The 11,668-nt window shown below is 47.7% G+C and overlaps 1 protein-coding gene and 2 non-coding genes across 6 annotated transcripts; all 3 read right to left on the bottom strand.

Moving 5' to 3' along the window:
• Positions 1-5: 5 nt before the first annotated feature.
• DDX39B (DExD-box helicase 39B) lies at positions 6-10,654 on the bottom strand. Of its 4 annotated transcripts, none has more exons than XM_047797071.1 (11): positions 10,550-10,654; positions 8,948-9,280; positions 8,040-8,167; positions 7,684-7,776; positions 6,040-6,223; positions 4,578-4,696; positions 2,411-2,542; positions 1,561-1,670; positions 1,317-1,461; positions 1,031-1,178; positions 6-229 (listed from the first exon to the last, which is right to left on the bottom strand). In XM_047797071.1, the coding sequence occupies exons 2-11, from the start codon at positions 9,156-9,158 to the stop codon at positions 213-215; spliced, it is 1,287 nt and encodes a 428-aa protein (XP_047653027.1). In that variant the 5' UTR covers positions 9,159-9,280; positions 10,550-10,654; the 3' UTR covers positions 6-212. The 4 variants fall into 4 exon arrangements, 3 of the variants coding, with proteins under 3 accessions (XP_047653027.1, XP_047653028.1, XP_047653029.1); XM_047797072.1 differs by lacking the exon at positions 10,550-10,654 and adding an exon at positions 10,390-10,530; XM_047797073.1 differs by lacking the exon at positions 10,550-10,654 and adding an exon at positions 8,420-8,554 and having other exon boundaries at positions 8,948-9,085.
• Positions 5,912-5,988, bottom strand: LOC125136954 (small nucleolar RNA SNORD83). The gene has a single exon (XR_007137279.1). It is a non-coding gene; the product is annotated as a small nucleolar RNA SNORD83 (small nucleolar RNA).
• Positions 9,725-9,802, bottom strand: LOC125136953 (small nucleolar RNA SNORD83). Its single transcript, XR_007137278.1, has one exon. It is a non-coding gene; the product is annotated as a small nucleolar RNA SNORD83 (small nucleolar RNA).
• Positions 10,655-11,668: the final 1,014 nt, after the last annotated feature.

Here is an 11,668-nt window from a genome sequence, read left to right on the forward strand (position 1 = left end):
GACGCTTGTGTTTTTTAGTTTTGTTAAAAAAATTTCTGACAAATCGGGAAATGGGGGTTTAGGAGTGGTGGTGATGCAAAAGAGGGAAGCCATGGGTTGGGGGTTAGGGGTTGTCAGGGGTAGGTGGCAGTAGTGTCTCCTTCACCCCCATGCTTGGTGTCATCTCCTGCAGAGGGACAGACTTTCTCATTCCCGAATGGTGGGTGAGTCCTCTACCGCGTCTGTTCAACTGAAGAAAAAACACGGCAGTTAGAATAAGGTATTGAAAAGGAAAGGTGAGGCTGGCAAAAACATAGCCCCCCAATACATACAGACATTTGTGTAGCCTATGGGTCAGAGAATAGATTTGGGGGTAGAAAAGGGGAACCAATTTGATGAGGAAACACAATGTAGAGAGAGCAACTAAAAATCTCAGCAAGGAGTTCCCATCGTGGCGCAGTGGTTAACGAATCCGACTAGGAACCATGAGGTTGCGGGTTCCGTCCCTGCCCTTGCTCAGTGGGTTAACGATCCAGCATTGCCATGAGCTGGGGTGTAGGTCGCAGACGCGGCTCGGATCCTGCGTTGCTGTGGCCCTGGTGTAGGCCGGCGGCTACAGCTCCGATTAGACCCCTAGCCTGGGAACCTCCATATGCTGCGGGAGCGGCCCAAAAAATGACAAAAAGACAAAAAAAAAAAAAAACTCAGCAAGCCATCAGGATGAGGACGGGGAGAAGATGGATGATGAATCTGTCCAGTACCCGACTGTGCACAAAGCACTTCAAGAAAAACCTGTTAAGGGGAGTTCCCGCCCTGACACAGTGGGTTAAGAATCCAACTGCAGCAGCTTGGGTTGCTGCGGAGGCACAGGTTTGATCCCCAGCCCAGTGCAATGGGTTAAAGGATCTGGCACGGCCGCGGCTGAGGCTCAGACTCAAACCCTGGCTAGGGAACTTCCAAAAAAACAGAAAGGAAAAAAATGGAAAAGTCCGTAAGGAACAAGGAAAATCTAAAGGGTTAGGGGAGCCAGTTTCATGAGATCAATACTCACTGTAGGAGGAAATGTCTATCTCGTCAGGCAGCTCACTAATGTTGACTTCAAAGCGATCCTGCACGTCGTTGAGGATCTTGGCATCATTCTCATCTGACACAAACGTGATGGCTAAGCCCTTGGTGCCAAATCGGCCGGCTCTGGCCACCTAGAAGGGGAGAGACGATAGAACTGGCAGACCCCAAAAAAGGAAGACACCCAAAGGGAGGGGTAAAGACATAAGCTCTGAAGACAAAGGAACTAGGGGTGGGAGAGGACACGGATGTCTTCTAGGTATGAGGCTTACCCGATGCAAGTAAGTGTCAGAATCCTCAGGCATGTCGTAGTTGAAGGCAATGTTCACCCGCTCGATGTCCATGCCTCGGCCAAACAGGTTGGTAGCCACAAGAATTCGTCGTTGAAAATCTTTAAACTGCTGATACCGAGAAAGCCTTTGTGAGAAAGGAAAGCAGAAAAATGTTGAGATTCCCTTCTCTCAAGTCTTTCTTCCTCCCAAGGACACAAAGCACCTTCCCCAACATCTGACTCACCTCTCCTCCTGGGGCATCCCACGGTGGATGGCAATGGCTGGGAAGTTCTGCTCCACCAGGAGCTGGGCCAGGGCAATGCAGCGCTGCACAGACTTCACAAATATCACCACCTGTGTGCGCGCATGTGTGTGTATGTGAGAGACTGGGGGGAGACGCGCATCCGTGAGGGGATGAGTGACAGAGATTATGTGCAAGTTCTCTAAAAGAATTCCTCTTAGTCCTCATCACATATTTCCTCTTCTGCTCTAAATATAACTTAGCCTTTCCCTCTTGCCTCTGATTTTTCCTGAGCAGACAGATATTCTGCAGAGAAGGTATGGAAAAACAGTAACCAAAATTACCACACATTTTAGGACACAAGGACAAAGCCACCTCACGAGAGAGTGCTCAAAATCAGAATTAAGGTCTGGAAAGACCACGACCAAGATTCCCATTCTCCAAAACATCAAACATCAAGGAACCCTAATTCTGGAGAGCAATTTTCGGTGCAAAAAAAAAAAAAAATCACACAAGTGGTGCAACACTTTTCTCTCGGTAATAGTACAAGAAACAAATAAGTTTAAGAACTTAACAGGTCTAATACATTCTGGGACCTTCACCCACTTATTAACTCTGTTCAAAGATTTTATAATTTGAGGTGTATTTTGTTGAGTATGGAACAGAAAAGCAGTTCCCACCATGCTCGTGCTCAGCACCACAAAGACATTTTTCTCCTCATTCACAGAACTTCTCCACCATTTTCTTCCACGTGACACACATGGTTTCCTCAATAAAAGGGTCCATAATACAGGTTTCTGCAAGTTAGAGATGTGCTCATTCACTCTCCCTTCTGGACCTTGGAACAACTGACCTGGTTGAACTCAAGGACATCCAGAAGATCAAAGAGCTTCCGGTTCTTCTCGTTGTCCTTCAGTTTCACGTAGTACTGCTGCAACCCATGCAGCGTCAGCTTCGTCTCATCATCCACGAAGATCTCCATTGGCTGGGGGGGAGGGGGAAGGGAGGGGGTGGGGAACGGGAGGAGGGCAGAGTGGGGGGGTTAAACCTGGGGGGGTGGAGGAAGTTGATCTCCAATACACCCCATGGGGGGATGGGGAGGAGAGAGAAGATTGAAAATCCAACCCCACCCCCAAAAATACCTATTTTAATGTGGTCTTTCCCAAATTAAGTTAATTTCCTCCCCATCAGTTGAGTTTTAAGACGGCCCAACTGAAAAGTGTCATGGGAAAGGAACTCTGCAGGGAGGAAAAGGCACAGCACAACCACCCAATGGCAAGGCGCCATTACCTCAAATGGAGGTGGTGGAGGAAAGAAAACAATGGGAAGTGATTTTCAGAAGGACAACATGAACCAAACACCTGGGAAATGATGGGAAACAGCGACTCAAGGTCTGAATAACTCTATCCAAGCTGGTCATAATATGGGAGAGAGGATAAGGACTGCTCCATTTGAGTAATCTCTACACTAGGAGAATCATATCCTCATTAGAAAGGTGGGCATCTTAAAGATCGGAATGTTTCAATGGATGTAAATCAAAATGCCACAAAAAGACAAAAATCACGTAAGATGAGTAACAACCTGCCCTCAGACCACAAAGTTGTACTTTTAGACAAGACTGGTCTTTGATCTAAGAATCAAACCAACTACAGTGTCATATGGAAGGTATCAGTAAGTGGTGCTAAGAAGTCAAATTCAGAGCAGCAGTTGCTCATCTTAAAAAAAACCCCAAAAAACCACACAACCCTTAAAGGGAAGGAAGATGGCATAAAAAAAGGTGGAAACCAACACAAGATTCAACTCTAAAGCCCAACTTTCCTAGCACTCCTAACTTGAGGACATGGCTTAACATGAAGGATCCAGGGTTTAAGATTTCAGGAAAGGATGTGTCATGGGAGAACACCAGAAGCCCAATCCCCAAAGGCAGACTAGCAAAGGTAGTCTTTCCAAAGAGAAGCTCCATGGCCTCCTTGAAATCTAACTTGAGCCCCAAATATAGCTAAACAGTGAGTTATCGTCCCACAGGGAGGAGCAGAGCAGGGAGGCAAAGAGCACACTCCACTGCTTCTACAGCTGACCCACTTAGTCCCAGACCCTAACACCCACCTGGTCACATCCAAGTGGAGCTCCTCACTTTACCTTTCCCATATCCCTCTCAGTATTACAAAAATGTTTAAAAAAAAGAAAAAAAAAATCTACCACCCCATTCAGAACACCCCCCACCCCCAAACACAAATGGAGGGAAACAAGGAGCACGGCACGCCTTGGGTTCAGGAAAAAAACCGGGAACGGAAAAAGAGGCTGGTTTGGTCCTCAGCTTCCTGGTCAGGTTCCCCGCGGCCTCCGCTGCCGCCATCCACCGCCGGTGCCGTCGCATTCCCCCGCCGCGCCACGATGCTTCTCTGCTGCCAGCTCACATCGACCGAGGTTCCGGACGGGTGCGAGGAGGTACGGATGGGAAGGAGTAGGGACTCGGGGACTGAGGTGCCAAAGGCCCCCACCCCTGGAGGTGGGGAGGGAGCGGATTCATTTGCGCTGTTCGCTCTTCTTTTGGACAGGCCCTGCCAACTGTCTGTCCCTCTCTTGCTCTCCTGCCACCGGGAGGTTACGAGTTTGGGGAGCAGAAGGCTCCGGTTGTATGCTCGATGCCACCTTGAGGGTGCGTGGCTGTAGGGGGTATGTAGGAGATGATGGGTGGGTGGTAGGGCAGAAAATCCTGCCCTCCCCCAAGAGGGAGAAGAGGTTCAAAAATGCTGTGATTGGAAAAAAAAAAAAAAAGTCGAACGCTACCCGCTCTCACATTAACCCGACCAAGTCTTCCGGAGTTTCCCTGGCGCCGCGCAGACCCTAACACTAACTGTCTCTGCCTCTGTGTGTCTCTTCAAGGAGTCAGCCCTCTCACATGGGCACGTGCCCCCTTCTTGGCGACTGAAGGACAAGGGAGTCTGGAGGAAGAGGGCGCGGAAGGGGAGGAGGCAGCGGGCGGGGAGTGGAGGGAGAGAAGGTAGAAGGGTATTTACGTCTTGCATGAACTTGCGGCAGACTGGACGAATCTCTTTGCTCAAGGTAGCACTGAACATCATGACCTGCTTCTCGTGGGGGGTCATGCGAAAAATTTCCTGGACATCCCGACGCATGTCTACGAGAAAAAAAAAGATTGAAAGGGTCTAGGAGGAGGCAAGCATGTGTCATAAAGACAGACCAGGGACAGGCTTCCCAGTGAGGTGAAGAGCGCTGATGACAGATAAGGAAGTCTCATTTCAGGGGAAGTTGTGCCTCAGGTCTCTCTACTCTATCTCCTCCAACCACCACGGACACATCCATAGTAGTACCACAGGAAAAAGCAATGGATTTGGGACCAGATTCCAGCTCTTCGTATTCTAACCACACAAGAAATCAGATGAAACCCTAAAGCCCACAATTAGGAAATGGAGATAAAGCCCACTGCAGAGGTTCACAAAGATAAGTCCTTCAAAAAATACTTTACAAGGTCCTTCTCCCAACTCCTCTCTCTCCAAGTCCCAACTGTCTACAAGTATCAAGCACCAATTACACTGCAGCTATCAGAGGCCATGTCATGCTTTCTCTGGATCACACTGACCCAACCAGTCAGGCAAACAACACACCTTAGAGCCTGCCATCTACGACAGCCAAAGATCACTTGCATTGACTCATCCATGGTGCTAGGTCCCCATCCTTACTCTCTCATTCACCAAACTTATGCTCTTATAAAAAATCCTTCTTTCTTGAGAGTTCCCGTTGTGGCTCAGTGGTAACGAACCCAACTCACATCCATGAGGACACGGGTTTGCTCCCTGGTCCCCAGTGGGTTAAGGATCCAGTGTTGCTGTGAGCTGTGGTGTAGGTTGAAGACAGGGCTCAGATCTGGCATTGCTGTGGCTGTGGTGTAGGCTGGCAGCTATAGCTCCGATTGGACCCCTAACCTGGGAACGTCCACATGCCAAAGGTGCAGCTGTAAAAAAAAATAAATAAATAAAAAAATAAAATAAAGTAAAAACACAAAAATTACTTTTCCTTGACCCCATTTAGCACACTGGAATACCAGGCCACAAAAACTCCCACAAACTCTCCGTGGTAATCCTGGAATTTAAGTCTAGAGACCCAATCAGCTCTAAGGTCTCACAGTATGTGCTGAACTGAGAATGCCAAGAGTAAACTATCTCCTCTTCCCGTTTATTTTCTCCCCCATGACACCTACTATAAAGATTTAGAAACGAAAGAAAGGTGATGTAACTGTGTAATGAAAAACATTATCACAGAAAGGAAGAACATCCTTCTCCTTAGGCACCAAGGATGCTTAAAAAGCCTAACAAAGACCACCCAGGGAAGCCAGAGCCATCAGTCATGGGTGATAGATTAAGAGTCGTCCTAGCACAGATGTGCTCCAGTATCAAATAAACATCATTTGGCTCCAAAAGGCAACTCCCAGGTCACTAGCCTAGTCCCAGCACTGCTACTCACCGAGTTGTTCAAGCATCTTGTCACATTCATCCAAGATAAAGTGTTTAATGTGTTTGAGGTTGAGGCTCTTATTTCGAGCCAGGGCTAGGATGCGGCCAGGGGTCCCCACGACAATATGCGGGCAGTTCTTCTTCAGCACCTCTTCATCCTTCTTGATAGACAGACCACCAAAAAACACTGCGACCTGCCAACCCACAAAAAGAGAGTATCTCACAAAGAAGGAAAGAATTCAAGGTTGAGAAATCTTAACAATGGAAAATGTTTCCTGGTTTTCAATATTTAGACAACCTAGACAACTACTAAAAAGACAGAAAATAAAAGCTACCAAAACCAACAATATAAGGGTACAGATATGCATACACACACAAGTAAATACTGCTTTCAAACTATATTTAGAAAATTAACACAATTTTCGAATTTTAGAATGGCATAAATAAGCTAAATAATCTTTCATGGAAAAGTCAAAAAGGCTTGTATGCTGACAAACTGAAAAAACTGCCTAATACTTGGTTTCACAGAATCATCAGAACGACCACAACAAAAAATTAACTAGTGGTATTCTATGACATATAATCAGATGGGCAAACAATCTTTTCAGTGTAAGGCCCTCTGGATTGCATAAACATTTTTACCGTGCACAAGTGCCACTATCACTTCTTTGTTTTTTGTTTTTTGTCTTTTTGCCTTTTCTAGGGCCACTCCAGTGGCATATGGAGGTTCCCAGGCTAGGGGTTGAATCGGAGCTGGAGCCACCGGCCTATGCCACAGCCACAGCAGTGTGCGATCCGAGCCATCTCTGCGACCTACACCACAGCTCATGGCAACGCCGGATCCTTAACCCACTGAGTGAGGCCAGGGATTGAACCCGCAACCTCATGGCTCCTAGTCAGATTCATTAACCACTGCGCCATGATGGGAACTCCCCACTATCACTACTTTGGTTTTAAACAAACTACTTTAAAACTATTACTTCAACGTTACTGGTTTTAAACGTAAAATAACTGAGAAAATTTTAACAATCTGAACAAAAGTACTATTTTTTTCATTTCAGGAAAAGGTAAAGTTGCATACATCAATGCTTCTCAAACTCTACCCGAGGATCTTGTTAGAATGCATATTCAGGAGTTCCCGTCGTGGCGCAGTGGTTAACGAATCTGACTAAGAACCATGAGGTTTCGGGTTCGGTCCCCGCCCTTGCTCAGTGGGTTCACAATCCGGCGTTGCCGTGAGCTGTGGTGTGTAGGTTGCAGACGCGGCTCGGATCCTGCGTTGCTGTGGCTCTGGCATAGGCCGGTGGCTACAGCTCCCATTCGACCCCTAGCCTGGGAACCTCCATATGCCGCGGGAGTGGCCCAAAGAAATAGCAAAAAGACAAAAAAAAAAAAAAAAAGAATGCATATTCACACTCACATGAATCAGAATGCTGCAAATACCACAGAAATTATAATGCATATCCAAATGAGCCCTAGAATATAAATCTCTTCCACACCACAACTGCACCAACTTACTATGTATTGGGTGTAACTGAGATTCGTGTGTAGGGGTTTAACTCCTGTGGGACACGCAGACCGCTGCTCTAACAAGTCTCTAATGCCTCCGACTCCCCACACCCTCACCCTCCCAGGTCCCCTTACCCTGGCTTACCTTGACATTGGGCATGTATTTAGAGAAGCGCTCATACTCCTTGCTGATCTGAAAAGCCAACTCCCGAGTGTGACACATCACCAGTACAGACACCTAGGGGGGGAGTAGGTGGAGAGACACATACAATATATCCCTTCAGGTATGTCACAAAAGCACACCTGGCAGATCACAACTGACTACAGTTTGGAGCTCTAAACCATTAACCCCATGATTACTACAGAACATTCCCCACGGCTGTCAGTCAAGAATGAGAGATCACCTTAGCAACAAGCACTGGTGGCTCTGGAGCTGACACAAACACCCTTCCCGAACACTGCAAACCAAAATGCCTCCTCCAGCACTTTCCCCAAGCATACCTGCCCAGTAACTGGCTCCAGCTGCTGCAGTGTAGCCAACACAAACACCGCTGTCTTCCCCATGCCTGACTTGGCCTGGCATAGGACATCCATTCCCAGGATGGCCTGAGGGATGCATTCATGCTGAACTATAACGAGGGGGGAAAAAAGGATAATTAGACTTCAGTCTCCAGCTAACTTGGCCAGCTTTCTCACCATGCCAAACCCGTTTCTCTCTACTCAATTCTTAAATGGTTCTTGTCGATTTCCAGACCCTTTCTACCTCTGCTCCCTCGAGTAATCAAAGTGATCCCCAAATCAGACCTTCCCAGTTCCTTCTAACATTGGCCTCCTCCAGTTCCAGACCCCCACAGTCCTGCTAACAACCCTCTTGCACCTACCAATTGCTTGCCTTAGGTGCTCCTGACTCTGTCCGAATGTTTCTTAATCTGTAACAATCCATGACTTTTGAGTGCCTGCCACAGGCCATTTCTCCTACTTAGGCTGTCATGCTTTGGGTCACATAACCCTGCAACCTTGGACAAAATGAAGGACTTGGTACCTGACCCAAAGCCAGCCACCTTTAGACCAGCCATAACGGTTTCCAGAGACCAGAGCTGGCTTGGCTCAAGAGTCCAACCAGCTCCTCTCTGGAAATTTTAAATTAAAAGTCAAAGAAACAAAATTAAAAAACAAGCAGACAAGGAGAAAAGCCAGTCACAAGATGAAAAACAGACCTCTATCTAAATTACTTTTACATCACTAGCACTTACTTGTCACCATGAATGAAAAACCAACCTATATATAACTCTTTCTACTGCTAAAACAGTTTTTGGTACTTCTTCCCTAATCTATCTTATATAATTCCGTATCACTAAAGGACCATAACCATGTTTCTCACATCCTTTAAAAGTCTGAGGAAAATTTACCTTCTGATGGATGCTCAAAGCCACAGTCAACAATGGCCCGGAGCAACTCTGGCTTGAGCAGGAAGTCACGAAAGCCAGAGCTGTGGATGGAGACATAGGAGCCCTTGACATCCTTCTTGGCAGGGGCCTCAGCCCCATCTCCCCCAGCTGCTGTCTCCACCTCATCGTCTTCATAATCCAAGAGCTCATTGTCCACATCGTTCTCTGCCATAACTGGGCCGGCAGGGGGAGAAGGGGAGGCGTCTCCGGCTGGGTTCACACAGAATAAGACAGGGGAGAGTGGAGGCTCGAGGAACAGGAGAGGAAAAGAAACACTAGTTTCTGACAGAAGAGCTAGGGAAAAAAACCAGAGAGAAGACTCATCAGTCACGGGCAGAGCCTTAGCCACCTCTTCCATCCCCACACGTTCCACTTTCCCTAAACTATGAAACACTGAAAGTAACAAAAAAACCCCACAAGAATTAAAAGGGAAAAGTAAACGTTAATACAGGGAATGAAAAAAGTGGTCCCAGAGGAGGTGATGAGGACACAGCTTCCCCAAAACCTCAGCTCAAAGAAGCAGAAACCCGGAAGTTGGAAGGGCAAAATCAGCTTATAAATCCCTGGTCTGTGACAGCAGCAAAGAAAGAAAGAAAGAAAAAAAAAAAAAAACAAGAAAACATGAAAAGCAGAACATAGATAATAACTTAAGAACGGAGAATGAAAACGACAAAATGACAGGCCCTCAAAATCTTGTGCTTTCCCTACGAAGTGTACAATCTCAACTTCTAACACAGCAGCCATCAGTCAAGGGTGATAGATAAAAGTCGTCACTGCGCAAAGCTCTCACTTTTCAAAATGAAAACATCATGTGGCTGCCACCCACCTCTCCCCAGCACTCCAGCCTCCCACTCCTCAGTAATCGCCTTCTGGCGTTTAAAGGCCTTGGGTAACTTATGGCAGGGGGAGGGGTCTAGAGAAATGCCTGACCGGGAAAAATTCATCCCCCCAACAAACAATGAATGAAAAGCAGGCCAATAACTAAGATGAATCCTCTTTCCAGTTAATAAGTAAAACCTTCGTCACCATTGCGTTACTCTTCAGGCCTCACCCCCTTTCCGAAAAACACATTGACACCATTCCTAAACAATTAAAACGCTCTATATAATAGTGGGAAGGCCGAAATGAGAAAAGTTCAACTAGGCCCAGAAGCCGCCGATTCCTACTACTACCGCGAGCCGACAACGCAAAAATAAGCGGGAGGATGAAAAGAGCCCCGCCCTCCGCAAATGCCCAAGGCCAGAGGACGCCTAGCGCCACCTCTCATCGCCGCTGGGGCCTCCGATTAAGCAGGCGCCCACTGGAGGAGCGAAGAGTAAAGGAAACACAATGGCGCCAGGGCCACCATCTTGGATTCCCCCCCCTCCCCCGCGCGCCGCTTCCCTGCCTCCGCCCCCCCCAACCTTCTTGCTCTTGAAAGGAATGTATGCGGTGGAAGTAACAACTCAATCAGACCCCGGCGACCAGACCGTAGCTTGTACAAGGGTTATCAGGAGCCCTTGCGACGGGATGGCCGCAGAGAAACGCAGATGGAGTCGGATTGTGCCGAAAGCCAAAGCTTACCTGAACAAGGCGAAAGCGTATGGCGGCGGCAACAGCGACGAAGGAGGGAATCGGACTTCACTTCCGGTTCCCCGCTCCCCACCCCCCACCTCCGCCGGCCTCCCGCCTTCTTCGCTGTGAGCGCGCAGACGCAAGAGACCGGAAGAAGGACCTTCCACCGGTCTATGGTTCCGCGCGCTCTAGGGTTGCCTTTATAAAGTGCCTTTGTGAAAGAAAAAGCCACTTTAACTCCGCCGCTAATGCCAGTAACAAAAGGCATAAAGGAAACCAGCATTTTCTCCCAGTGTTATCTTTTTATCTTGTCCTACTCTTTTTCTCGTCCTTCTCCTCTCCACTTAATTTCTTGCCACGCAGGCCTCCTCTCTGGGCACCCCTCCGTGGAAGCCACCCAAGGTGGCGGGACTGCGAGTTCCCACGGGGTCCTTGGCTCGGTAGTCAAGGTGACCTAGGGAGGTTGGCCCTGGAGCTAGGTAAGGGCTGTCCTTAGGTTGGGGGAGGAAGGAAGTCTGGTTCTTCAGTCGTACCCTTTCCTCAGCAGTGGAGCCAGTGGACGACATTTGCCTAAAGTTATGTTGGCTGATGTAGCTGATGTCCTTAGGGCCCTGAGGTTCGTGGGCATGGGCAGCGAATCAGGAAGGTATTTTGAATCCACCGAGTCTAGATTCTGCCCCAGGTGTTAAAGACAAATGGTAGGTAAGTGGTAAGGCTTGAGAGTTACGTAATATTTTATAAATTTTCGACCATAACATACTTAGTCCTGCCTCTAATAGCCCCTTTGTTTAGCCTAGATTTTTTTCTGAATGAAATATTTGATACCCACCTCCACTCCGGTTTTTATAAGTTATGGAAATCAAATGTGACTTAAAATTGAGAACTGGGGAGTTCCCATCATGGCTCAGCAGTTAACGAATCTGACTAGCATCCATGAGAATGAAGATTCGATCCCTGACCTTGCTCAGTGGGCTACGGATCCAGTGCTGCCGTGAGCTGTGGTGTTGGTTGCAGACACAGCTCGGATCCTGCGTCGCTGTGGCTGCAACTACAGCTCCTATTTGACCTCTAGCCTGGGAACCTCCATATGCAGCAGGTGCAGCCCTAAAAAGCAAAAACAAACAAAAA

This window comes from Phacochoerus africanus, chromosome 9, assembly GCF_016906955.1.
Source record: "Phacochoerus africanus isolate WHEZ1 chromosome 9, ROS_Pafr_v1, whole genome shotgun sequence".
NCBI classification, from domain to species: Eukaryota; Metazoa; Chordata; class Mammalia; order Artiodactyla; family Suidae; genus Phacochoerus; species Phacochoerus africanus.

Excerpts from the sequence above, each read along its gene's own strand:
- DDX39B (XM_047797071.1), bottom strand. The coding sequence starts at position 9,158 with ATGGCAGAGAACGATGTGGACAATGAGCTCTTGGATTATGAAGACGAT. Across the intron at positions 8,168-8,947 it reads CTTTGAGCATCCATCAGAAG|TTCAGCATGAATGCATCCCT; the intron begins GTAAATTTTCCT and ends CCCTCGTTATAG. Across the intron at positions 4,697-6,039 it reads CAAGATGCTTGAACAACTCG|ACATGCGTCGGGATGTCCAG; the intron begins GTGAGTAGCAGT and ends TTTTTCTCGTAG.